This window comes from Clavelina lepadiformis, chromosome 9 (assembly GCF_947623445.1).
Source record: "Clavelina lepadiformis chromosome 9, kaClaLepa1.1, whole genome shotgun sequence".
Classification (NCBI taxonomy): Eukaryota; Metazoa; Chordata; class Ascidiacea; order Aplousobranchia; family Clavelinidae; genus Clavelina; species Clavelina lepadiformis.
The window spans coordinates 577,852-600,800 of record NC_135248.1 but is presented as its reverse complement, the minus strand read 5'-3'; the positions used below and the strand labels follow the sequence as shown (position 1 = coordinate 600,800).

General features: G+C 40.1%; 4 protein-coding genes across 5 annotated transcripts; 2 read left to right on the top strand and 2 right to left on the bottom strand.

Moving 5' to 3' along the window:
• Nucleotides 1-880: 880 nt before the first annotated feature.
• LOC143471177 (microfibril-associated glycoprotein 4-like) lies at nt 881-3,436 on the bottom strand. The gene is made up of 6 exons (XM_076969564.1): nt 3,018-3,436; nt 2,691-2,833; nt 2,476-2,572; nt 2,243-2,339; nt 2,104-2,168; nt 881-1,915 (listed from the first exon to the last, which is right to left on the bottom strand). The coding sequence occupies exons 1-6, from the start codon at nt 3,241-3,243 to the stop codon at nt 1,674-1,676; spliced, it is 870 nt and encodes a 289-aa protein (XP_076825679.1). The 5' UTR covers nt 3,244-3,436; the 3' UTR covers nt 881-1,673.
• An 848-nt stretch (nt 3,437-4,284) lies between these two features.
• On the bottom strand, nt 4,285-7,923 carry LOC143470547 (caspase-7-like). 2 transcript variants are annotated; one of them, XM_076968761.1, is made up of 10 exons: nt 7,288-7,923; nt 6,379-6,533; nt 6,183-6,252; nt 5,977-6,115; nt 5,730-5,880; nt 5,490-5,668; nt 5,264-5,399; nt 5,103-5,200; nt 4,592-4,749; nt 4,285-4,517 (listed from the first exon to the last, which is right to left on the bottom strand). In XM_076968761.1, exons 2-10 carry the CDS (start codon nt 6,434-6,436, stop codon nt 4,451-4,453), a joined length of 1,056 nt encoding a protein of 351 aa, XP_076824876.1. In that variant the 5' UTR covers nt 6,437-6,533; nt 7,288-7,923; the 3' UTR covers nt 4,285-4,450. The 2 variants fall into 2 exon arrangements, with proteins under 2 accessions (XP_076824876.1, XP_076824875.1); XM_076968760.1 differs by lacking the exon at nt 7,288-7,923 and having other exon boundaries at nt 6,379-6,566.
• Nucleotides 7,924-8,749: 826 nt separating this feature from the next.
• Nucleotides 8,750-15,803, top strand: LOC143470768 (BAI1-associated protein 3-like). Its single transcript, XM_076969040.1, has 20 exons — nt 8,750-8,946; nt 9,165-9,796; nt 10,198-10,339; nt 10,400-10,543; nt 11,055-11,201; nt 11,276-11,461; nt 11,526-11,754; nt 12,169-12,372; nt 12,618-12,716; nt 12,786-12,973; nt 13,060-13,263; nt 13,326-13,392; nt 13,448-13,575; nt 13,645-13,833; nt 13,892-14,004; nt 14,078-14,234; nt 14,338-14,504; nt 14,561-14,794; nt 14,864-14,945; nt 15,009-15,803. Exons 1-20 carry the CDS (start codon nt 8,935-8,937, stop codon nt 15,246-15,248), a joined length of 3,564 nt encoding a protein of 1,187 aa, XP_076825155.1. The 5' UTR covers nt 8,750-8,934; the 3' UTR covers nt 15,249-15,803.
• Nucleotides 15,804-18,017: 2,214 nt separating this feature from the next.
• On the top strand, nt 18,018-22,515 carry LOC143470507 (transmembrane protein 248-like). The gene is made up of 6 exons (XM_076968679.1): nt 18,018-18,177; nt 20,099-20,358; nt 20,427-20,655; nt 21,341-21,485; nt 21,651-21,810; nt 21,949-22,515. The coding sequence occupies exons 2-6, from the start codon at nt 20,203-20,205 to the stop codon at nt 22,096-22,098; spliced, it is 840 nt and encodes a 279-aa protein (XP_076824794.1). The 5' UTR covers nt 18,018-18,177; nt 20,099-20,202; the 3' UTR covers nt 22,099-22,515.
• Nucleotides 22,516-22,949: the final 434 nt, after the last annotated feature.

The window sequence follows — 22,949 nt, the reverse complement described above, 5'->3', positions numbered from 1 at the left end:
AAACAAAGAATTGATTTTTCAGTACAAGCAAATACAATTTTTTGTTGAAAGCAGTTGTACTTTCCAGTCAATCAACCATTTTATTTTTTGTCAAAGGCACAGTGGGGACGAAAACTTAGTCTATTTTTGATCATATTTTAAGCCTTTTTCGGCTTTGTCACTTTTTCCCATTCATTGGCGAGTCCTACTAGCAAATGGCGGTTCTACACTAGGCCTAGTACACAAGTGCACAATCACAGGATGCCTTTGTATACTAGACTCCAGCTACTCAAATTGTTATGTCATCTGGCTGTGCACTTGTATGCTAAGCCCGCCAGTTACTACTAGTACGCGCTAATGAATGGGAAAAAGTGACAGAGCCGAAAAAGGCTTAAAATATGATCAAAAATAGCTTAATTAAGGTAGTAAGTATCTGGGCACAGGAATTGCCGTTTTGCCCTGTATATTTAATAGTCCAAGTATAACGTTGTAGAGGCGCAAATTTTGCCATTATATTGACTGCCGCATTTATCCAGTCCACTGAAAGCGCACTTTCCATAAAAGCCTCGGATCGGATCAACTACAAATCTTCCACTCTGTATGCTTAACTGGCCAAGCCACACTGGTACACTACCTAAACGCTTGTAGACATACTCTACCTATTACTGTGCTACAAGTAAAAAGACGCTGAAATGAACAGGCTTCAAAATTTTGCACAGTTGTCAGTCTAACTGTTACAGCACAAAAACAGCCGAACGTCTTCAACCTGGCCTCTAACAAAGTGGAATGAAAATCAAACTCGTCTTGGAAATGGTCTACAGACATCTTATGATTGATTAAAGTGATAACAACCGCGTAAATCAAGCAACGTACGAAAGACCAGAGATGTACATTCAATCAATATTGTACTGCACTTGTATTCAGTAGTGAACACTGGTTGCAAATGGAAATTTTGCAATGGTGCAAACATAAAACAAATATTTGATGTGCAATTGAAGTGAAAGCTTATTGAAAATCACATGCTTTTATACTTACCAGAAGGGTCATAACTCATAACTCATAACTTTTAGTCTGTAATGAAAAGCGGTATATGTTACCTTAACTTGTAAGGTTTACCCACTTACACTACAAAGTCTGTTTCCTTGTGTATTACTTAATAGTGAACTTTGATAGACTTCAGCAATAAAGACACAGGAATGACTACTGTATAATCTGATTATATTTGAAGCTTCTTTGAACGAATACATCAAGATAGAACATTGTGACAGCAACAGCACAAAGACATGTTGCGGCGTTGAACGTAGAAACCAAAAGAAACTGAATGAATCAAAATGCACGCACAGTAAGAGGGAAGCATCGATTACGTCACGCAGTGTTATGCTTCGCTGATTCGATAGACGAGAATTCTATGTCGTACACAATTTTATATTATATTAAGTGATATATTTATCACAAGTCTAACTAGTCTTATACGACTTGCTTATCACTCCAAGTTTATGGCAAGGTAATTTTGTTGGTAGTCAATGCTACAATAACTAAGAGAATGCAAGTTAATTGAAAAGTAAGTTTATTTACGCACAATGTAGGGCTATGCACAACTTTAATTTCATGATTCTTATATAAAGTTAACAATCTTTAACATTCAACACAAAAAGCGAGAGTTAGTTATAGGCTGTCATCGAAAACAGAAATTTCTAGTTTTTACGCAATTTCATTTCTATTCGCTTCAGTGAGTAGTGATAACCGCGAAATGAACTCCAGTTGACACCGTCAGCATAAGACTCATGTTCTCCTCCGTAGTAATGACCGTTAGGATTCGCACCATGACACGAGGTGTACCACCAAGCTCCTTTAAACCTTTCTGCACAGTTTCCACGATTTAGATCTTGATCTCTGTCATGGGTGGAGAAGGAGACGCCGGAATTTAAAGCGCTGCCTGAATAGTAGGTTAGTAGCGATGTAACAAGTTGCTATCGCGTGGACCAAGGTTTAAATTTTGTAACATTACAAAACTTTTATTCGATAAACTTAAAATTGTTATCGGGTTAAATTATATAGGTATTATAGACTTCAAGTGCACCGACAACAATGAAACCAGTACAACACATAGAAGCAACCTTTCACCTGTATTTCCACTGAATCCACCTACAGTGAGGTTGTAACCGCCTCCAGGTCCAACAACAAAGTTTCTGAATAAAAATTTCGGCTTATGTAATGACGTCATTGGTTGAATATTTCGATATCACCAGCAGAGTATACTGACCGATAAGTGACGTATTTTATTTCCCCATCAAAATCTTCCATATCAACTCTGAGTTGATAAGATCCGTTCTTGGTTAGTCGATGAAGCACTTCAAGCCCTGAATGAAACATATGAAGATGACCCTCAGTGAAAGATGACGTAACTTAATCAATTCTGCCGCTGTATCCCATCCGTAGGAAGTTTTCGCATTGCGCTTGATCCGAGCACGTCAAGAATAGAAGTAAATTTCTCACCAAGCCAGAATTCTCCGTCCAGCTTCCCGAAGCCATTGACGTAATCATTCCAACCTCTGTAGAAGTCCTCCGACCCGTCAATTCTTTTCTGGAAAACCTAAACGTAAAAAATAATTGTCCAAGTCACGTGCCGCGAACATTAATCGTTAACTTGAAGTTAAAACACAGAAAGCTAAACTCAAAATTAATTTATTTGATTTCTATGATCTACTCACCAACCAACCGCCTCCGGCAGTCACGTGATCGCAGTAGACGTCGATTCCTGAACGTCCATTGAAAGGGAAAATATTGTAAACCCCGCCCTCCTCGTCGTCGTATCGCGGAAGAACATCTTTGCAAGATCGCGACAGGAGCGCTCCTGTTGACAAAGACCGGTCGCTTTAAACTTATGTCGTAATACAATAAATAAGTCGAAGTGAAAAATATACGTCAAACCGCAGTATATTACATCACAATGCTATTTTTTGCTTATTTCAAATGTCAAGTTAAATACTACTGAGAATTTTCAACATGATGAGAATTTGACCCTGGAGACGACTTACTTTTCAACTTCTCGTATTTCTCCGAAAGCTCAGTGACGTCAACACACTCGCAAGCGTCCCCCTTTTCCCCCTTGGGTCCCTTTTTACCCCTTTGCCCTTGTAGATATACGTTGGAGATCCCGGTAGAGTTGTCGCAATGGAGACTACACGAGCGCAGAGTGACCTGGCATTCAACCAGGAGAGTGGCTCCCAACAGGAAGAGCGATGTGGACACGAGGGGCTTCATCCTGGCAACTTCCTCCTGGACTTTAATATCTGACTTAGTCTAATTCCGAAAAATAAGACAAAAGGTGTCAAAACCAAAAAACAAGCAGCTTATGACGCAATAAATATTGCAGCTCTAGCAGTGATTTCCGTTAATTGAGATGGAATAAAGTCTTCTATCACGCAGACTGCCTCGACGATATTAGCTTGTCCTGCCCCATCATCCTCTTTTATACGAATTACTTGACACGTTTTCCTGATATGACTTAACATAATTGATTTCATTTCGTGATTTAAGCGATTTATTTTTACTCATTCGTGTAGCCTGCTGCGTCACAAAGAGTCCAACATCCAATGAGATCGCGAAGATTTGAGTTTCGAAAACACCTAAATCCACGTTTCAATTTCCTACTTCCTGGTTAAAAGTTTCAACAATGCACATTTTGTGACGTTACTTACCGGTGGCGTGACAAACAAGGTTGTTCATCACGTCAATGTTTGTTTCCGGTTGCTCAGGCAACAACTATCAGCTGAATAGTTTGCAACAACAGCGAAACAACTGACACGATTATTAGGTAAGAGAGGCCGATTAAAGAAGAGCAATAGTTGGATATCGATCCATGTTAATTTTGCTTCCTTCATGTATGTGCTGAGGTAGTCACTACTGGGGTTAGTATCGCTCAACATAGACATCTTATACCCATCTTCTTATAAAAACACGGCAACAAAGCTAGAAAATTCTTGTGTTGGGCCAACTCATAGTTAACAAACCTATTTCGTTTGTAACGTGCACAAACGGTTGTTTGTTGCGTTGGTTTAAATGTGACATAGACAATAATTAATAAAAGGTTATTTGATTATTATCATATTCAAACCGTTTTAACACCTTTTAATAGAAGACGAGACAACTTTCGAACCTTACAAAGCACCAGCAGCAAGCTACCATGGTGTGGTTATATTTGCAAGGGCATTGAATACCGCTACAACTGCTTGCAAGGCTGTAGAGTTAACGGCTTCGTAATTGAAATTAACGCAATCGCTTTTTTGGCCATAATTACATAACTACCAGCATAGGTAACTTTTATTAGCATACATATTCTTAAAATTGCTAACAAACCCGCTGACGTATCCTTTTACCTGAACGCAATGTAAATACAAACAAATGACAATTATATATTTATGGCTGTGTAAATAATAAAACGTCATCCAACGGAAACCTTTTTTGGTTTTCAATCATCTGCTTCCACCTTATGTAAGACGCCCGCTTCATATGCTGGCCGCGAGACGTCGCGAGAGCTGCGCAAAAGTAAAACTTAGCTGTCATGAAAGCATTGAACACCATGTCGGGTTGTCATAAGTTTGCGACCCACCATTGTTGGGCTTGTTGGTTCGATTCCAGCTCACGGGAGACTTTTGTCTTGAAGTAAACCTCCCCCCTCAGTCGCGTCACAATGCTCGGGATCTGCTTGCTTCCGTCGACCATGGAGCGGAATTTCGTGGCCACCATGTTATTGACTCGCGTCATTATCTGAAAGTTTTCACATCTTTGTATCTGAATTGCTTATTATTGCGTAATAATGATCATGTTCCCCATTATGACCACAGTGACGCGAAATGAGCACAAAGCGTCTGATTCATACCGTCCACAGAATTAGAAGATGTCTATAGTACGTAATATGATCTGCCCAGAAAAAATATTAAACAAAAGAACCAGCTTGAACAATTTTTATTGTTGTGGAAACAAAGCGTTGATACAAGACAATGTTTCTTTATGACGTCGCTTCTAACAAGATACTGTATTTAGGCAAACAACAATATCGCAATCTAAAAAGTGGGATTTGCATTATTTGGTCATAATCTATAATAAAAGGACTTTTTAACCTGCATGAGTTCTAGCGACCTCCCGTGTTTAAGGACGACGTTGTAGAGCGACTGCACAAACCAACTTCCGTGCGTTTCGTTCCTCCAGGCCGCGTAACCTACGCAATAATTCCACATATGTGATGTCACAATCACCCACATATGAGGTTAGAAACACTCACCAGGTGGAGTGGCGTGGGCTACTACGACGTCACAATGACTCGGCAACACCGTGACATTCTCTTCTTGGTCGCCAGGTGCATCTCCGTTGTCAGATTGCACCCGGGCACCCCGGTCCAAGTCCCTCCCCCTGCAAGCCTACGTCATCACAAAAAAACAAAAGAAAGCCTGAATGTTGCTTGGCACCAGGTCACGTGCGTTGTATTATATAATTACACCACTGCGTACTTGAATGAAGAAAAATTTGGGTTTCCCGGCTAAAGTTGGACAGTTGCCAGTTGTGAAGGGGTCGATAAATTCACTCAGATTCATTTTTCCATCTCTTGCAAACAGCACATCGCCCTCCTCACCATGAGTGAGAATGGAGAGAGCAAAGCAGTCGTAGGAAGCATGATTCGATGCTGAGACTGGGAGGAAACGGAGTCAGTGACCCAGGAACGAAAAGCACAAAAATTTAACGGAAATTACTTCTCTCAAGAACGAGTTGAATCTGTTGCTTGGTCAAGTCATGAAAAGTTTTCACAAATTCAAAGCCTAGATATTTGGCCGAAGACTCGAGTGCAAAATAATCGACGTTGGAACCCACTCTTCGCCCTAATCTGAGGCTTTTCTCAAAAATCTGCATCCGTTGAAATGAAAAACTGTATTTGACAATCCAACGTCTCTCTATCCACCATTTAAGATGGCCGTAGACCAGTACTGGTTAAATGGTCACCTTCTGGTTAAATATGATGAAGCAACCGCGGTGCGCGTGGTTCATGTTGTAGAAGAAGTCCCCGCGACCATCGCCGAGTTCAACGCCTTCACCGGAAGTTGGTTCTTCGAATGGATTTCCATCAGTGACGTCATTCGAGCTAAAACAGATTTACTTCAACCATTATCGAGAGACAACTAACAATGCCCATTGTGACTTCATATTACCTTGAGGCCTCATCAGGAGGAGACGACCTTGAGTTTGTGAAATCTGCAGCGAGCGAATTTAACGTGTCCGCTTCGTATGTAAAGGTTCAGCGTTAGTGAAGAGCAGCACACAGTAACCAGCGAAGTTTTAAAATTCCACCAAACACCAAATTAAACGAAACTAAACACATTAAACTAATTGTTAACTCATAATTACCTGCTTTCATCGTAAACTGATCGTGTTCTTGTAAACTGACGTCACCAGCAGGCTTCATGTAGGCTACTACCAGCTCGAGTCAACCGTCAGACTTCTTCTCATTCGAGCCCTCTCCAACGGTACTTCCCCTGCTTCGAGAAAAGTTTCTTCGACATCTTAAATTGAGTTAATCTGATTCAAAATAATCTGCTCTCCAATCCCGTTTAAAATATCAAATTAACAAAAAGATGACACGTTTTGTAATAAAAGAAACTTGTGTAGAAGTGGGTATGAATACAACAGGCAAAGGTGCAGATTTGTAGAATACAGCGTTGCTTTCTTAGCAGACAACTGGATAAAATGTGTTGTACAAAAGTTAGGAAATTAATGTATTAACGCTCTACAAGTCCAAGCTTTAATACCAGCGTATATGTGTTTCGTTCAAGGTTCTGGTTTAGTCCATAGGTCTACATTGGTGTCAAAACTTACCCGAATATTTCCGTGGATTATACCGTAAATATTTTTTCGAGGCAAGTAGTTTTACACTAAGCTCGAAAACAGCTGGAATTTGAACTTGAATTTCACGATATTTCGAACTTTATAGTTTGAAAAGGTTACCGGGAAACTAGTTATATCCAAGCAGAGATTGAGTGGCGAGGTGTCCTAGCACCAGGGCTTATTATTTTTACCGTCATATATTTGCTCGGAGCAAACAGAAAGGAAAGCAAGAGATGAAGTAGGCCTATTGGTGAGAAACACACAAAGCGATTTTATGTGACGCCATTCATCGCAAAACTTTGTGTAAACCGTAAACTCGATCCCGACCAGCCAAACAGCAACTTCCATCGCCTTTATAAGAGGTTTGTTTGCAAAACAGGTGGTGGCATTATGACAGAACAGAGACATTTATCAAACACATCCCTCGCTGACCTGAACAAGACACAGGAAGCAGTAGGTGGTAGTCGACTGTGTCGTGTTTAATTCAAGTTGGCAAAAAGCTTTTCATCCTCTCTAGAGTATGATGTCATAGTTGCGTTTGTAGCATCACAGAGTGCAAGTAGAATCTACATCAACCTACTGTTGAATAGATTAAATCTTCACTATAACATATTTGCATCTTTTTTCCTATATTCGCGGAAGCTGTAAGGTTTATGTAAATAGATGGTTTGGTAACAATTATTGTGACGTATGAGGAAACACCCACAGTTTCACAAAACGTGTGAAAAGGCCGGCAGTATCAATAACTTTGAAGTGGGATAGGTTGACAGCATTACCTTTTAGCCAGCTGGAAGAAACGAGTCAATAAGCTTGCCTGGTCATCCGTGGAGAACGAATAAAACTAGTCGTTGAGATTTCCAAGGAAAATCACGTTAAGTCAATGTAAGCAGAAGCGCACGTATAGCTTAGAAGATAGGCCGGTGAAGGCTGGATTGGGAACTTTGCTTAAGGAACACTCATCAAGTCATCATTCGTCAAAATTAAGTCAATACAACAAATTGAGAACAAAACTAAACATGTATCAACAGCCTCCTCAGGCACCAAACGAAATAAAACTAAGAAACTAAGGTCGCCTTATATTCATCTGTAATAAAAAGATTATGAGAAAACAATGACCAGACAATGTTCGTTTCAAACGTAGCACCAGGCTGCTGTTGGTGACGTAATGAACAGTAGACTGTGATTGCTCGAGGAGCACCTGCTGTTGGTTGCTGAAAACTGCAATAAAGCTTAAAATATCAAAGGTATTTAAGGCGTAAATATAACTTACAATATCAGCGCCCACACAACCAAACTATAAATACTTCTCTTCTTAAAACCAATGTATATTTTTATTGGAAAAATCCACATCAGCTGCTCACTTCGCTGAAAACCTATACCGCTATTGATTACGTCACCAAAAGCAACCTGTCAGTCACTGAGCAGCAAGCAATAGTAGAGTGCAATAGGAAAACTCCAAGTTGCAGCACCCGCCCTTTTGCTTACGACCCTGCCTCCACTTTCTCCCCCACCCTTTGCGTCATGTCACGTGACCATCGACCTCACGGATGCCATGGTGTAAGATTGATGAACACCATGGTGGTGTTCCGCTTCTCTGCGTTTCAAGTTTGAAATGCGACCGTTTCTGTGTGTTTGCTGCGTGTTAAAGAGTGAGGAACTAGGCTTACGGAGAAGTTTCGAGTCAATTTGTAGTACGGTACGGTTAGACTTGAACTATGTAAAACATTGCTTTCAATGTTGCTGAAGAAGCCGGTGTTAGTGGCCTTGCTGGTCTGTGCAACAACTATTTTGCATGAACTGTACCATGACTTGATAGAGGAAACCGCCAGCCTAAATACCGCTTGTTAAAGCAGCTAAAAGTGAATAAATTAACCAGAAAACTTAACATAATGTCTCTTATCTCTGCAGCGAAGTTATACCAATTGTAGATAGGTATATATGCGACATATATGTTCTCACACACAAACAGTAACAAAAATATAACCTAACATTTTGCTGGAATCAAAAATATCCTCAGTTTATGGTGCAGCAGATATGGAAAGATATTGAAAGTCAATTTTGAAATATTCATATTGTTTCATGACGTCACAGGTAATTGCTTTGTTAAATAAAACTTACTTTGTTTGGTCATACAATTTTGCACATTTACTGTGATTGTGACATTTGTGTTGTCTGTGGTTTAGTTTGATTACTTTGGAAATATTTGGTACAATACTTCAACTACACCCTAGTTATGCAAATATTAGTTAATCTCGTGACAAAAAGTGTGAGCGCCAAATGAATTCCTTTGTTTCCTTTATTATCTTCAGGAGGCGAAGAGCAATTTGGAGTCAGAACACACCAAATTGCAGTATGGCAGGCAACGCGGGCAAAAATCTGCATTTCGAAGGCGTCGGAAAGATAAGATGGCCGAAGAAGAAAATTATGCAAGTTTGATGAAAAAAATCGGCAACTCGAAGAATTATCGAAGCCAGGTTTATCAGAGCAGTTTGGACGTGATTTTGAACAGAATTGAAAGTCAGGCGAAAGATTTACCCGAGCGAACACTACTGCTTTACGCGAAGAATTTGTTTAAAATATCGGACAACCAACATGAAGGACTTGTCAACAAGATTTGTGAGAAAACTTTGTCCAATCGCTGCGTTCTTGAAGTCGTCGTCGAAAAGGCGGAAAATTTAGCGATAAAAGATGTCGATGGATCGTCAGACCCCTACTGCTTGCTGTCCGTTGTCAGCAATGGCCAATTTCAAACTTTTAAACCTAATAAACATGACGTCATAAAACAAACGTCTGTGGCGACATCGAACTTGAACCCGGAATGGAAAGAAAGCTTTGAACTTGAAATTCACCGAGATGATATCAAGGATAGGTATCTCCAAGTTCAAGTTTGGGATAGTGACGAAACAGAAAAGAAGGTGAAAGGAATGAAAGGTGTGGGCAGGTACAGATTCTTCACAAACAAATCTTTGATGACAAATCTGCTCTTATCTAAAGTTATCAGGAGATATCAAACTAATTCAGGCAGCCATGCATGTTCAGGCTGACTGTCTCCACTCGGCTAAATGTTTTGCAAATATTCAGCATGTTTTGACTCATATTACAGGAAGTTTTCACGCTTTTTATCTTATGATCGCGCTTAACGCCATTTGCTTTCCGGCTTAGAACGCACTCATAAAAGCACTTCCGCGTGAAATGACGTAACAATATAAAATATCGACAGTAATCAACTGGTAGCTTCGGTAAATGCCTCGGCTCGCCACGTCCGTCTCGATTTAAATTTTCAGGCAAATAATTCTAACACGCCGGCAATTGTGATTTATGACGTAATTGATTTATTTGCAGATACGTCACAGAAATCGCGCAGTCTGTGACGCTGCGGAGCGAAAAGGACGATTTCCTCGGATTCAATTCGATCCCCCTCTCGAGTGTTCCCGCGTCTGGCGTCGAGACTTGGCTCAAACTTCGAACCTCGCACTCTCTTCAGGTCAGACCCGACGTTGTTTCATTGTACTTATGATGTCATAATACTTATATTCGCTTTCAGAACGTGTCGGGACGAATCAAACTTAAGTTGAATTTATCGGTCCGCAAGGATAAACCACACCAGGCTCTGGACTATTCTGATGACGTCATATACGCCGGATTACTTCGAGAGATTGTTCGAGAACATTTCAACAATCGAAGTCAGGTGATCGATTTATTATGTCATAAAGGCGTCGTCAAATCTGGCGACATTTGACCATGGTGCCGATATATTTGGTCGAGATTATCGTTCTATTGAGACATTTGGTTGATTATTAACCGCACTAGTTACTTGGTTGAGTGACTTAACAATCAGCTGTGCGCGATGAACCGCTTTAAATCGCGTCATATATCAACAACTTCCTTCTACGAAATTTTGTTTTATAAACGATGGATGACGTAACAAGGAAAGATAACTACCTCATTTGGAAACGAAAGCTGACGCGCGCTTTGCTTAAAGTTGACTTGGGTTCAATCACTTTATGATGTAACAAAAGGAACCTGGTACCTGATGACATCAATAAACCCCATAAACAGCGTAATTCGCTCAAAGTTTTAAAGGGTCTACGACTCTACGGTCAAACACTACAGGAAGTGTTCGAACGCGGGCAATAGAAAAGAGCGGATTCTGCGAAGCGTGCTTTTCCGCAGGTTTTGAATTTATGAATATCTTGCAGGGAGCAGATAAAAAAGCGAAATACTGGGATGGAAAACTCTCACCATCCGCCAAAATTCTGCTCCACGAATTTGAGAAACAACATTACATGCACCCACTCTCAGCCGCCGTCATGCGGTGGGAAGTGTACACCGAAGCTCACCTCGAGGTGGATTGCGATTAGCTCAACGCATACAGGAAGTCGTCAGGGTCTGTGTAAATAAATTTGCTTGGACATTCCAGAATACCCCGGGACTCGAGAGCGTGTTCCTGGAAAGCCTTCTGGTTGAGCTGGACAGCAAGAGCTCGACTCCTCTCGGTCCTGCACCCACCTTCTCGGTCGACTCTCTCCAGGAATCCTTCGCCTCCTTCATCAAGTCCGAGTGCAAGAAGATAGAAGACCACAGGCGACTCTTCTCCTTGAAACAGGTAACAAACTCGTATTCAATTACTATGCTTTGTGACGTACTTATCTGACCGGGATTCCCCGCAGGAGAATTACGTCATCCACTTGGGAAGTCAACTGCTCTTGTTCAAGAAGTTGCACGGGATGGGATTGTACCGGATGGTGCGGATCGTCAACCCCACCCTGCTACCGGAAGTTAATTATGCCGTCACTGTGGCGCTGCAGGGCGGAACTGAGGTGCATTACGTCACCATCCACAACGACATGATGCTGGAAATCGCGGAAGATCAACAGGAGGAGAATGACGACTTCGGAGGTTGGTACGCAGTAGAACCATGCGCGCAAGAATTTCACCGTGCATGCGGACTCCATAATCAGCGCGAAAACAATTGAAGCCTTTATTTGCAGACGTTTCGAGTTAGTTAGTATTGGTTTGATTTTAACTGGACACTTCGGCAAATAAAAAAATTTCAGGACTAATTTCTTGGCTCTAACGTTCATTTTTTGAACAATCGGTTGTCTCCAGTTTGCTCTTAAAATCAGCCTGGAGCTACCTGATACTTAATATTCTTTCTATCGAAGCAGATGGATGTAATATGATAACAAAATAAGGGTACACCGTTTGAACTCGTTTTATTTCATTGTGACGTCATTGTCTTTAGCAACCATTGACACGATCTAGAACACACAAATAATTGTAATTATAACATCATCATGACGTCATACATAGGTAGAGAGGTGAAACATCTGATCAAAGTGGTTGAACGGCTGCACAAAGACATTCTTCTCGCGAAGGCAGTCTACCACGGTGTCTTCTACAAGGTGCTGAACATCGATTACCTCTCCGTCGTCTGTGACGTCATAGGAAAGGTGCTGTCACTTGATGTTGATAAAACGATGAGCGAAGTGAACAAGCACATCAGTCGCGTCAAAGGTGATTACGTCATAATGACCTGGTTTCTTGCCCAGGACGATCCAAACTCGGAGATTAGAATGATGAATACAATGAATATAAAATATTATCTTTTAAAAGCTTCAGAAAATATTGCAATTGCCCACAAAATTTTATTCTCATGGCTGCAATTTCTTGTTGGGTTATGCCGGCGTAAGTGTTTTGAGACCTTCCGTAATAAATGACGTAGATCACATGTCACAAGTGTATATTATGACGCAATATAGATCCAAACGAGGTTGATACAGAGAGGAGGAGTTCGTCGCTCTTTCACCTTTACGTGAAGATCCGAGAGATCATTGAAGCTTCTGGTGGAAAGATCAGTCGTGAGTCGCTTGCTCCTCCTTCCTTTATGACATAACTGAGCTTCAACATTTCATTTTATGATGTCATAGTGTCGTCGAGTAGCACGTCGCAGTACCAGGATTGGTTCCGGCCTGCGCTTCTCAGATGGCTTCAGATGTCGCGCAACAGAACGCGAAGGTTGATGACGAAAGCCGTCGAACTCGACTCCGTGACGCGATTGGACGACATCGTCAAGCATACGTCATCAGCCGTCGACACCATTGGTTGTCTCACTGGGATAAGTATTTTATGACATCATAATTCGAAATTATTTAGCGTGTTTTGTCGCCCCTTTTGAACGTCATATAAAATATTTTTCAACACGTGGTGACGTTTTGGAGCAACCTTCAGTGGCCTGACCCGGTTGATGCTTACACAATCGCGTTACGCCTGACTGACGACATGGCGTCATCAATTGAGTCATACGCAGACCTCATCCACAGGAAGTTGAGCTCGGTTGGGTTCTTCGATGATGAAGGCCAGTTTGACGTCACAGAAGAGCTTTGTCTCGCGCTGAACAACCTGCAGGTGAGTCGGTGTGAAAGTTCGTGGTGACGCTATCAATACGTAATGACGTCATTGTGACGCAGTACGTGAAGTCGTTCCTGGACGATCTGCCAGACAAGATGGGATTTGCCGAGATGGCGCGGTTTGTAGGTGAGTGCGCTTGATGAGATAGGGTGGAATCATTCCTCACAATTCTGCATCGCAGGGCAACATCCGGAGGGTCCGGGAGAAGAACGGGTGACCGAAACTTTTTCATCCCTGATGAAGAGTGCCCAGATCGGGATGAGGAAGAAAATTAACTCCGTCACCTCCCAAGTCGGGGCCAAGATGAAGGTGACGTTATAAAGTATTCAGGGGAATGCCCGAGATCGAGAAAAGGCTTCAACAACTTTCTCTTCACAGCCGGATGTTCTCAAATATTTGAGGGCTTTCGCGCAGGAAGTGACACAAAGTGGAAGCGGCGCCGGTTTCCATGAAAACAGCGACGGCGGGATGCGGCGAGATCTGGGCAAGAAGGCGGACCACGCGATTCGGGATTTGATGAGTTACCTTGACAACAACATCAGGATGCTTCGCGACTGGCTTTGTGAGGTATGATTGATGTGATAACGACATTATGACGTAAGTATAGACATTCTTTTCGTTGCAGCCGAACTTTCGTCGCATCCTCGAAGTTCTATGGAAAGTTTCTTTGTCAAGTTTGACGAGTATTTCGCTCGAGGAATTCGCAGAGGGGAAACCCCAATTCTACTACCAGTGCCGGTACAGACTTTTACGTCAGGACATTCAAATATGACGTAAAAATCATTTTAAACATATTGTTGACGTCACACAGGCATGTGTTGAATCATCACTTCTTCGACTTCTTCCACGCGGATGGAGACGGGATATCTGAAGCAGCTCTCCAATCAACCTCCTTCAAGCGTCTTGAGTCTGAGCTCAAGATGAGATGCGCTCGAACTCAAGACCTCATAAGGCTCTTCTACATGCAGGTCCGCTATCACGTCACAATAGAGCTACGTGATGTCGTAGTCAGATAATCATCAATGCTACGAAATATTAGAATTGCGTTGGTAAAATTTTACTTCGGTTTAGTTGTTCGATCAACAAAGTCTGATGACGTCAAACCCAGTCTATGGTTACCTTAACGTACATGCATATTTCGACCAATCAAAAGACGAGATTCATCTTGACGTCATAAGCGCCAACAAATTGCTGCCTCTGGACTTGAACGGCTTAAGCGATCCTTTTGTCCAAATAAGGTAAGAACGCGCGATGTTTGTTGAAATACCCCGATGATAAAGCGGTTTTCCCCCAGGTTGGTGCCAAGGATGTTGTTTAAGAAGGAGAACTCCCAGCAGACCCTGGTAGTCAAGAAGACACTCGATCCCATCTTCAAAGACGAATCTTTCGTCTTCTCTGTGCAACCATCACTGGCGGCGCTAGAGGGAACCATGCTCTGCTTTTCCGTTTTAGATCATGACGTCATCAGCGCAAACGATCTCGAAGGGGAAGCGGTACTTCCCCTAAATATGCTGGACGGCATGACTGAGTGAGTGGCCTATGCATTGTGACATCATTGGTGACTGTTCAATCATAACGCACATTTTGATTTTTGCAGTGCAACGGATAAGGGGAAGCCCCGGCGAGTATTTGCCCTTCCGTTGACACTTCCGGTTAAATACGGAAGAACGAAGGGAAAGGTAGGTAAATTTTTCCCAAGGTCATGAGTGCCGCAAAGAAGTCTGAATTTTTTTCATTTTCAGATGAATGGAAACAACAACTTCAACTTGACCTCGGTGGACGGGGCAAACCCCTTGGGAAATTTCTCAAAAGAAAACCTGAATGATTATGACCTCGACTATGAGAGCTCTTACGTCATAAGCCCTCTATTGTTGCTGGAAGGTCGCACGTCATACGACAAAGACGCAGACGAGTTTTGCAGAATGCGGAAGAAACAAGAAAACGCGGTGGAAGAAGACAAAATTGTGAATATGGACGTCTGACGTCATAGTGATATCATCAGCTACATCAACGATTACATCAAACTGTAAAAACTCGCAGTTGGTCTAATGATACGTTGCATTTGAGAACATACAAAAGATTTTGTATTTAAAGTGATTTTCATTGTGCTTCGATTCCTGGTCATACGTCACAATGGTGAAATCATTTTATCATAAAGTCATCAATAATTCCGAGGAATTCCCTTCCACCGCTAATAATTTACTATAAATGAGAAACTCTAGAGCAGGGATGTCCAACCTTTTATTACAGTGGGCCGCATTGTCACTTGAAATAATTCAATGGGCCACAGAACCTATTAATTTTCAAGAAAAATTGATGAAATTAACTACTTTAACAATATCGGTCATCAAAGTATTCGGAGTGAAAATGACTAGCGGGCCGCACAAAAATCTCAGGCGGGCCGCAGGTTGGACATCCCTGCTCTAGAGCGTTTTACTTGAAACCTTGTCGAGCGCACTCACGCGGCCATATCCAAAGCGGTCGACTGTACCACTAGATGTGTTTTTTACTACAAATATATCATAGGATGTCTATGATCCACGTTGTATTTTCAGATCGGTGGCAGCAAAGATTGAGCGCCATTTTGTGTGTAAATTCCTGGTCCTTGACATAAAAGTTAATGATACCAAGAAAATCGTATATCACTCCCGAAATAAAAAAAAATGTCGCTGCGTACAATCAAATTCCTTTTCAATATAATTGATTATATGGGATGCCTCCAATACGTAGTGTACTATGCCTTCTTACTCGAATAGCTGGACACTGTTATGGCCGCTAGGATCGCAAGTGGCTGTGATGGATCGCAAGGACACTGCTTGTTGTCAAAGTTATCGCTGGATCCAACCTGCTTGTGTTGAAAGCGCATGGCCACGTGACGTCACCATTACAGTAAAACATCGTCATCGTTGTTGTTTTTGTTTTGTTTCGTTATCATCGAATGATTGTCTGTTGCAAATAAATTGTTGTAAATCAATAATTCTTATATTTACATTCTATTCCTATTTCGACCAAGGCCTAATAGGTCGAGCACATGAATTATAACAATCGTTTGCAAAGGTTTAATTTTTTTGGTGGTGATTTAATCATAGTAACAAAGAGTCAACAGATAAACTTTGAAAAGAATTAGAATCATGAAAACTTGACGAACAAAGACAACTTTTTTGTTTTGCAATATTAAAAGAAACTGTGAATAAAAAACAACTTTCTATTAGTCTCGGCCTAATATGTCGTTTACCTAATCAGTTATACAGAATAATAAGTTAGACAGAATCAGATCACAGTTTCGCTTAATCAGTCGCTTATAGAATGACAATGCAAGTATACATTCAGTATTTTGACAATGTTGACTTATCATACAAAATTGTTCCTGTTGATTGAACGATTGCACTTTGTGTTGTTCAGATTCGAAGGTTGATTTTAAATGAAATATATAAAAAATTTTCAGATAAAATAGACTCGTAAAAATTCCTTTGCTAACTGTTCTTGAAAGACGTGTTGCCGTTTCTCTATCTGATCTCGAAAAGTTTCATCATCTATGCTACGCAGTTTTCATACAACGGCGTAGTTAAAAAAATTATTTTAAATCTAAAATAAAAAGGTCTTTTCGTAATTTGCAATTAATGGCAAAACGACCTCTACCTATTTGCAACTACCACTGGGAGATTCGGACCGCCAGGTTTTTACCTCCCTGTTAATAGCCGGTTGCAATTATGCTGCGGTATCAAGATAGGCTTACAGCTTACAGGCTAAACTGTTTTGAAATTAACCGAGGAGGTCACTTATTGGTGTGACTTCTAAGTCTGTTCTTTTGTAAGTGACCTTATGCTGGCCCCTACTGGAAAATTTCTATGTCGGAGTTCTCCGGTGTAGAAAGTCTTTCTTGCGCAGAATTGCCGTTTTGCCCAGATTCAATATTATAAGTATTATCTTGGCGAAAGAAGGAAAGAATTTACTTTGCCATTCAGATAAATAACACAGTTAAACAAAAATTAACAGTTGCTTGAAAGTCATAAGTGTAACTTAGGTACATGTATGGCGCAAATCCTGGCATCATTATATTTATTGGTGCATTTATCAGGACAAGCTATAAAAAGCTGAAAGGGTTGAAATTGAAAACAGTGTTCCCCAACTTGGCCTATTTTTCCAAAAAAATGTGCGAAAATCGAGATGAATTTTTAATGCCATAATTTCTTCCCATTCAAGCTTTAAATTCGGAGTGCGTAAGTGTAATAGCCCCAACTGGGAAGTACGACAGTTTTTTACAGAAAACCAAGACACAAGTTCTGGCCTGATGGTGACATTGAAGCATCAAATCTTTGTTTATTTATTCCAACTTGGTGTTCAAACACGCTAATTTGCCTTGTTTGTTTGCAACAAATGGACATAGCGGGTTTAGTGCAGAAGTGCACAACCACAGGATACATTTGTATACTAGACCTCAGCTACTCTAATGGTGACGTCAGCTGGTTGTGCACTTCTGCACTAGAACCTACATTGCTAAGTCTGGCAAGTTTAGGTGCCACACTTTCCACTTTGGCCACGTACATGATCAGGCTACCATACGTGCAGACAAGCCAAACTTTCCCAATTTTATATCAAAGATCAAGTTTGTGGTTGTTTTTTAAAATTTGCGGATACGTTTGCAAATGGAATAAAATTGAGGACACACTAACGGCCTGAAAGGGTTGAAATTGAAAACAGTGTTTCCCAACTTGGCCTATTTTCTTCATTTCAGCCCTTTCAGGATTTTAGGGAGATCATAAAAATTTAATATTATTAACTTTCCACTGTTCCTGGATTCCAGTCTTAACTGACTGGGAAACAGTTGCTGCAAACAGTTGTTGGAAACAGTTGAGATTTTACTGAGATCATATTTATCCGATGCTCTGAAAGTAGGATCGCTGATTAATGGTGTGTAAAAGTTAAGCGTGTGCCGTAGATTTATTTGTTGATAACGATAAATTCATCTGTTTCCATATTAGCAAATAATGGTAACAGTGCTTGATTGACCAACTCTGCCGACTGCATTTTTCGGCTGTTTTAATCAAGATATTGGATGCGCAAAAAAACTAAGAACCCACTCACAGGTTACCAGCTGCTGGTTTTGAGTGATCTTCTGTATGATGAAAAGCTTGCTATTAATCATGTAATTAATCTTTCCGTGCATTTTTTGGCCTTTTTTCGACAAGATCTAAAGTTGGCAAAAGAAGTAATGGTGAACGCTGACACTTAAATTGCACATTCACAGGCTGCCAGGTGCTGGCTTTGATGCTTTATCAAGCCCCTGTCAGCCTGTTTGCTGAGAAACTTGCTATGAATCCTGTCAAAATGCATAAAAACTGAGACCAAAATTTATCAAATGCTTACAAAATTCAGCAAAGTGCACATAATTGTGCTCATTAACTCATTAACACTTGAGTGCGCTATTGCCCAACTCCGTCAGTTTGACAGCAACATTGTTCCTGACTGGAAGGCAGCCCTGGATCTGGCAGCTTTTAGCAAGAAATTGTGCATGTGGTTGTATATCATCTGAGTGACAGTTTATTTGAGTGACAGTTTATTTGAGTGACAGTTCATTTGAGTGACATAATTATAGTTCATTTGAATGACACATTGATAAGTACTGTTTAATTCATTTGAGTGACACATTGATAAGGACTGTGTAATTCATTTGAGTGACAGATTGACATTTGTTGTATAAGTTGCTGTTAATTAGTAAGTGCACAGATGACAACACACACAAAACAAAGTTTAGAGTAAAATCTACAAAAAAACAACTAAGAATCCTCAACCATCTCGTCCAATTCTTTTGATAGTTCCGCAGTTGGTCCGATCTTCAAATTACGCGCAATTCGGCGGAGGAATACTTCCTGTGGAAGGTCTTCTTGCTGATAAAACAAATTTCCGAATCGGGCTTCTTTTTGCCTTGTCATACGCGATCGGCGCAATGATGTCGATCCACCAAATTCAAGGCGAAAGAGTTCTTGGGAAACTCTATGATGCTGCATGCTGATGCATTTCTCAACCATTACTGTAGTTTGAACAGTACTCACCAATGTGTCACTCAAATGAACTGTCACTCAGTTGAGCATGAATTATTTGTCACTCAAATGAATGTTAAAAGAATGTGTCACTCAAATGAGCTGTCACTCAAATGAAGTGTCACTCAGTTGATCAACTACCGTGCATGTAGCACCATGTAGTGTACAACCAACTAACATACAAATTTTGGTGTGGTGGACTGGTGGTATGCAATGCAGCTTTAATTCTTTGTTATAAATAGGCGTGACATAAATGTAAAAGTTTGGCTTGTATGTTGATGAGTGTTCGATGCATACGACGCTTTCAACAATTGATTGCATAGGTGTTTAGTTGCCCTTTGGGTAATTTTAATAAAATACAAAATAACCCATCCATGAACAAATGTTACAAGATTTAACACTCAAGCTTTCACCACAATTTAAATTTAACCTGAAATATTTACGTGATGAACCAGCTCAAGTTTAAATGTGGCATATAGTGTTTTTAGTTGCTAAATAGCTTATTTAGGGCTTTACATATGATGAAAAGTGCCTAAGCTGTACCCAAGTTGAGAGGTTTAAGGTGACTGGTTTATAGACCAGGGTCATGCAACTGTTTATCGCAATGGGCCACAGCATGCATGTGTAATGATGCTGAGGGCCGGACAACAGTTAAAAGTATTTATAATAATTGCCTTTACTTGATGAAGTCTGTGCGTGAGGTGGGCCACGTAAACAGGTTGCGCGGTTACATTGCGTGCCTCTGTCATTGTGCTTCTATGTAATATGCAGTAAACTTTCATTATTTCAAGGTCGATGTAGAATGGCAGCATAGTTCTAACTGCACTCATTCGGTCATCTGTTCATGAATTACTCAACCAATCAAAGAACTGTTTGTTGTTGAAACGTCATTAAAATGGCGAGTGGTTCCTTAAACAGAGTTCGAGTATTCCTCTCTTCTCGACCCCCCCTAGTGGTGTTTATATTTTGTATTGGAATGACGACGGTAGCTTTTATATCATTTGCATACTACGTGAAACTGAACAACGTGCGAAACCCCGACGTGGCGAGGGTAAGTTCAGAAAATTTAAGTCATTTTAGCTTAAAAGTTTATTTTCTAACAGCGTTTCTCCTTCTTAGGATTGGAATACTTTTCTGTACAATGCTACACAAATTAATTTCTGCAACGAGCCGCAAAATTATTCATCTTTACAATTAAATGTCACTCACTTTGCACACGGAACCCAACCATTGTATAAGAATGTGTCGACCAAGCTGGAAACCACCATCTTTATGCCAGCTAAGAATGTGGATGAACTTGTTTCGTCAATGTCATCCACAATACATGCTTCTTTGCTTGGATTTTCAGGTATTCTGAATTCTAAAGTTTTGTCTTATAATAGATTGTGTTTTCACAAGTTGCATTTTTGTGGTGCATAGACGCATAAAATCCTGCAAATCTGCAATCTTTAAGTCATTTTAAGAATGTTTTTTTATCATTTTCTAATCTATGTGACATACAGTACAAATCCTACAGCATCTAACATTTCACCAGCATAAGCTGCACATCGATGTTTCTCGGTTAGATATTGTCTTAACCCAAAACCTGTTCAGAATTCACGTGCATGTCCACTTCAGGGACCAAAAACCTAGTTTGGCAACTGGCGTGAAATCACCCATGCTGAAATGCCAAAATTTGAAATCTTACTTTTTGTTCTCCTCACAAATAACTAAAATTTAAAAAAATAAAATAACTTAAAATTTATTCTCCATGGTTATTTAATTTAATTTTAATAACGAATTTTAAATTTAAATAATTTTAAGATTTAATTTTAAATTTAGATTTAAATTAATATTAAACATAATAACAATTTAATATATTTATAATTTCACTATATATAATAAAATAATAATTAATTAATTGTTTCGTTGATGACGTCAAATCGCCAAACAATTATGCTCCAGGTCGGCAGTCAAAGTAATCTCACTGTCAAGATCGTCCATTTCTCCACATCCTTTCTGTGATGAATGATTTGCAATTAATATGTTTGCAGGCTTCGCAAGTAATCTTTCACTCTTTGTGCTGTTTGATTTCTATGAACCTTTAAACTTGAGATGCGACAACAGTGCTGGGTGTGTGAAAGACATTGTAGCGTGCACCAACATTTTTGCTCCAGCTTTCTTATTTCCTCCTGCACTGTAAGCTTTGCAGTTCAAGTTTATTTGTTTTTACCTCGACTCGTCCTCGCAAAATTTTAGAACAACGAAAAACTTACCATAGCTTTTGAACATCTGTGCCTTGTTGCGTTGCCTGCATTGTGGTTATTATTCAAGTTTTTAGTGAATAACTTTTTGTCTTTGCAGACAACTGCCAGCTTGTTCAGCTCAGATGAACCGAAGTCACACTTCTTCAATCAGGTTGATCGGAGAGCTTCCGAGAAGCGATTTCACATCGAGTGACTGCCATCTACTGGTGAAGATAAATCATGACGAAGACAAGAAATTAGTCGTCATGTTGAATCTGGTGATGACGTCACTGCTTTTTACTTTTGCTCGATTAATATGATAGCTGGTCGCCAATAATTGTTTCACATTGAACTTGAGAACACAAAAGCTTGTGCATTTGATAATGTGATGATCCAATATGGTTGTGATTTTGCAGGAGACACGGCTGATGGTCCACTCGCATTTGATGGTGAGTTCTTACATCTTCATCGCCGTTATCATCGTCGTCACTCTCCTCGGATTACTACGTAGCGGTTCACGTGAACATCACGATAAATATTCACATAATTCATTAAATCAGATGTGATAACACGTGATTGATATCTTAAACTATTGCACTTGCGCTGGGTAACGTCTGTTTTCTTCTTATTTTGCTTTTAGGTCACGTGATTAAGCGCGCTCTTTGTTTATATCCGTACCAGGTAAATTTGTGGTAAGCTCTGTTTTGTCGCTGGTTTCAAGTTTTTATCTTGCGCGGTGCTTTGCTTTATTTATCTTAAAATAGTTTTGTTTGAAACTTATTTTGAAGGTAACTGTGCTTTTGTTCCAGTCCTTTATTAACCAACTATATCTCTTTCCTGTTGTTGTAAAACATTGAAGTTTTTATTTATGATGGTTTTTGTTTTTTCTTTAGAAAGTTGCAAAAAACACTTAATAGCACTTTTAAGCTTGCTAATAAATTTTATGGTGAAATATTCGCAATAAATACTGGAATATCTCAGTATCTTGGAATAAGTTTTGTTTGTTTCCCATGATCGCACGTGTCGTCACATCCTGTCTGATCGTGTCGATGCAGAGTTAGTGGACTTTCATATGACGCTGCAAATTGCTGTTTTGTGAAAATGATTTGCAACAAACTCGACATTGGTACAACCATATACTCATGTGATTCTTTAAATGAATTTTCATGTTTGCTTTTTGTGTGAAAGATTTATCACAAACAGTGCAACAGAAATGCTTTATTTTGTGATTCTCAACAATTGTTGAACACTGAATCTCTCTAGTATTGCTCTTACTTATTGTTATGTTTTTATCAGGAAATTTCGTAGCCAATTTGTTGTATTCCACATTTGAGTTTCTTTTATTTAAGTTTTCAGAATCAACAACATCACCATCGAATGTTGTATTTCCTTCATTCTCTAACTGAAGAAAATCATC

What these genes read in the sequence shown, in the direction of transcription:
- LOC143471177 (XM_076969564.1), bottom strand. Translation starts at nt 3,243, where the DNA reads ATGAAGCCCCTCGTGTCCACATCGCTCTTCCTGTTGGGAGCCACTCTC. An exon ending in GAAATACGAGAAGTTGAAAA is followed by an intron (nt 2,834 to 3,017) that starts GTAAGTCGTCTC and finishes CTTTGTCAACAG; the next exon opens with GAGCGCTCCTGTCGCGATCT. An exon ending in ATAAAATACGTCACTTATCG is followed by an intron (nt 2,169 to 2,242) that starts GTCAGTATACTC and finishes ATTTTTATTCAG; the next exon opens with AAACTTTGTTGTTGGACCTG.
- LOC143470507 (XM_076968679.1), top strand. Translation starts at nt 20,203, where the DNA reads ATGGCGAGTGGTTCCTTAAACAGAGTTCGAGTATTCCTCTCTTCTCGA. An exon ending in TTCTTTGCTTGGATTTTCAG is followed by an intron (nt 20,656 to 21,340) that starts GTATTCTGAATT and finishes ATATGTTTGCAG; the next exon opens with GCTTCGCAAGTAATCTTTCA. An exon ending in TAGTCGTCATGTTGAATCTG is followed by an intron (nt 21,811 to 21,948) that starts GTGATGACGTCA and finishes GTGATTTTGCAG; the next exon opens with GAGACACGGCTGATGGTCCA.
- LOC143470547 (XM_076968761.1), bottom strand. Translation starts at nt 6,436, where the DNA reads ATGAAGCCTGCTGGTGACGTCAGTTTACAAGAACACGATCAGTTTACG. An exon ending in TCAACTCGTTCTTGAGAGAA is followed by an intron (nt 5,669 to 5,729) that starts GTAATTTCCGTT and finishes GTTTCCTCCCAG; the next exon opens with TCTCAGCATCGAATCATGCT. An exon ending in AGCCCACGCCACTCCACCTG is followed by an intron (nt 5,201 to 5,263) that starts GTGAGTGTTTCT and finishes ATTATTGCGTAG; the next exon opens with GTTACGCGGCCTGGAGGAAC.
- LOC143470768 (XM_076969040.1), top strand. An exon ending in CCATTGGTTGTCTCACTGGG is followed by an intron (nt 12,974 to 13,059) that starts ATAAGTATTTTA and finishes ATTTTTCAACAC; the next exon opens with GTGGTGACGTTTTGGAGCAA. An exon ending in CGAGATGGCGCGGTTTGTAG is followed by an intron (nt 13,393 to 13,447) that starts GTGAGTGCGCTT and finishes TCTGCATCGCAG; the next exon opens with GGCAACATCCGGAGGGTCCG.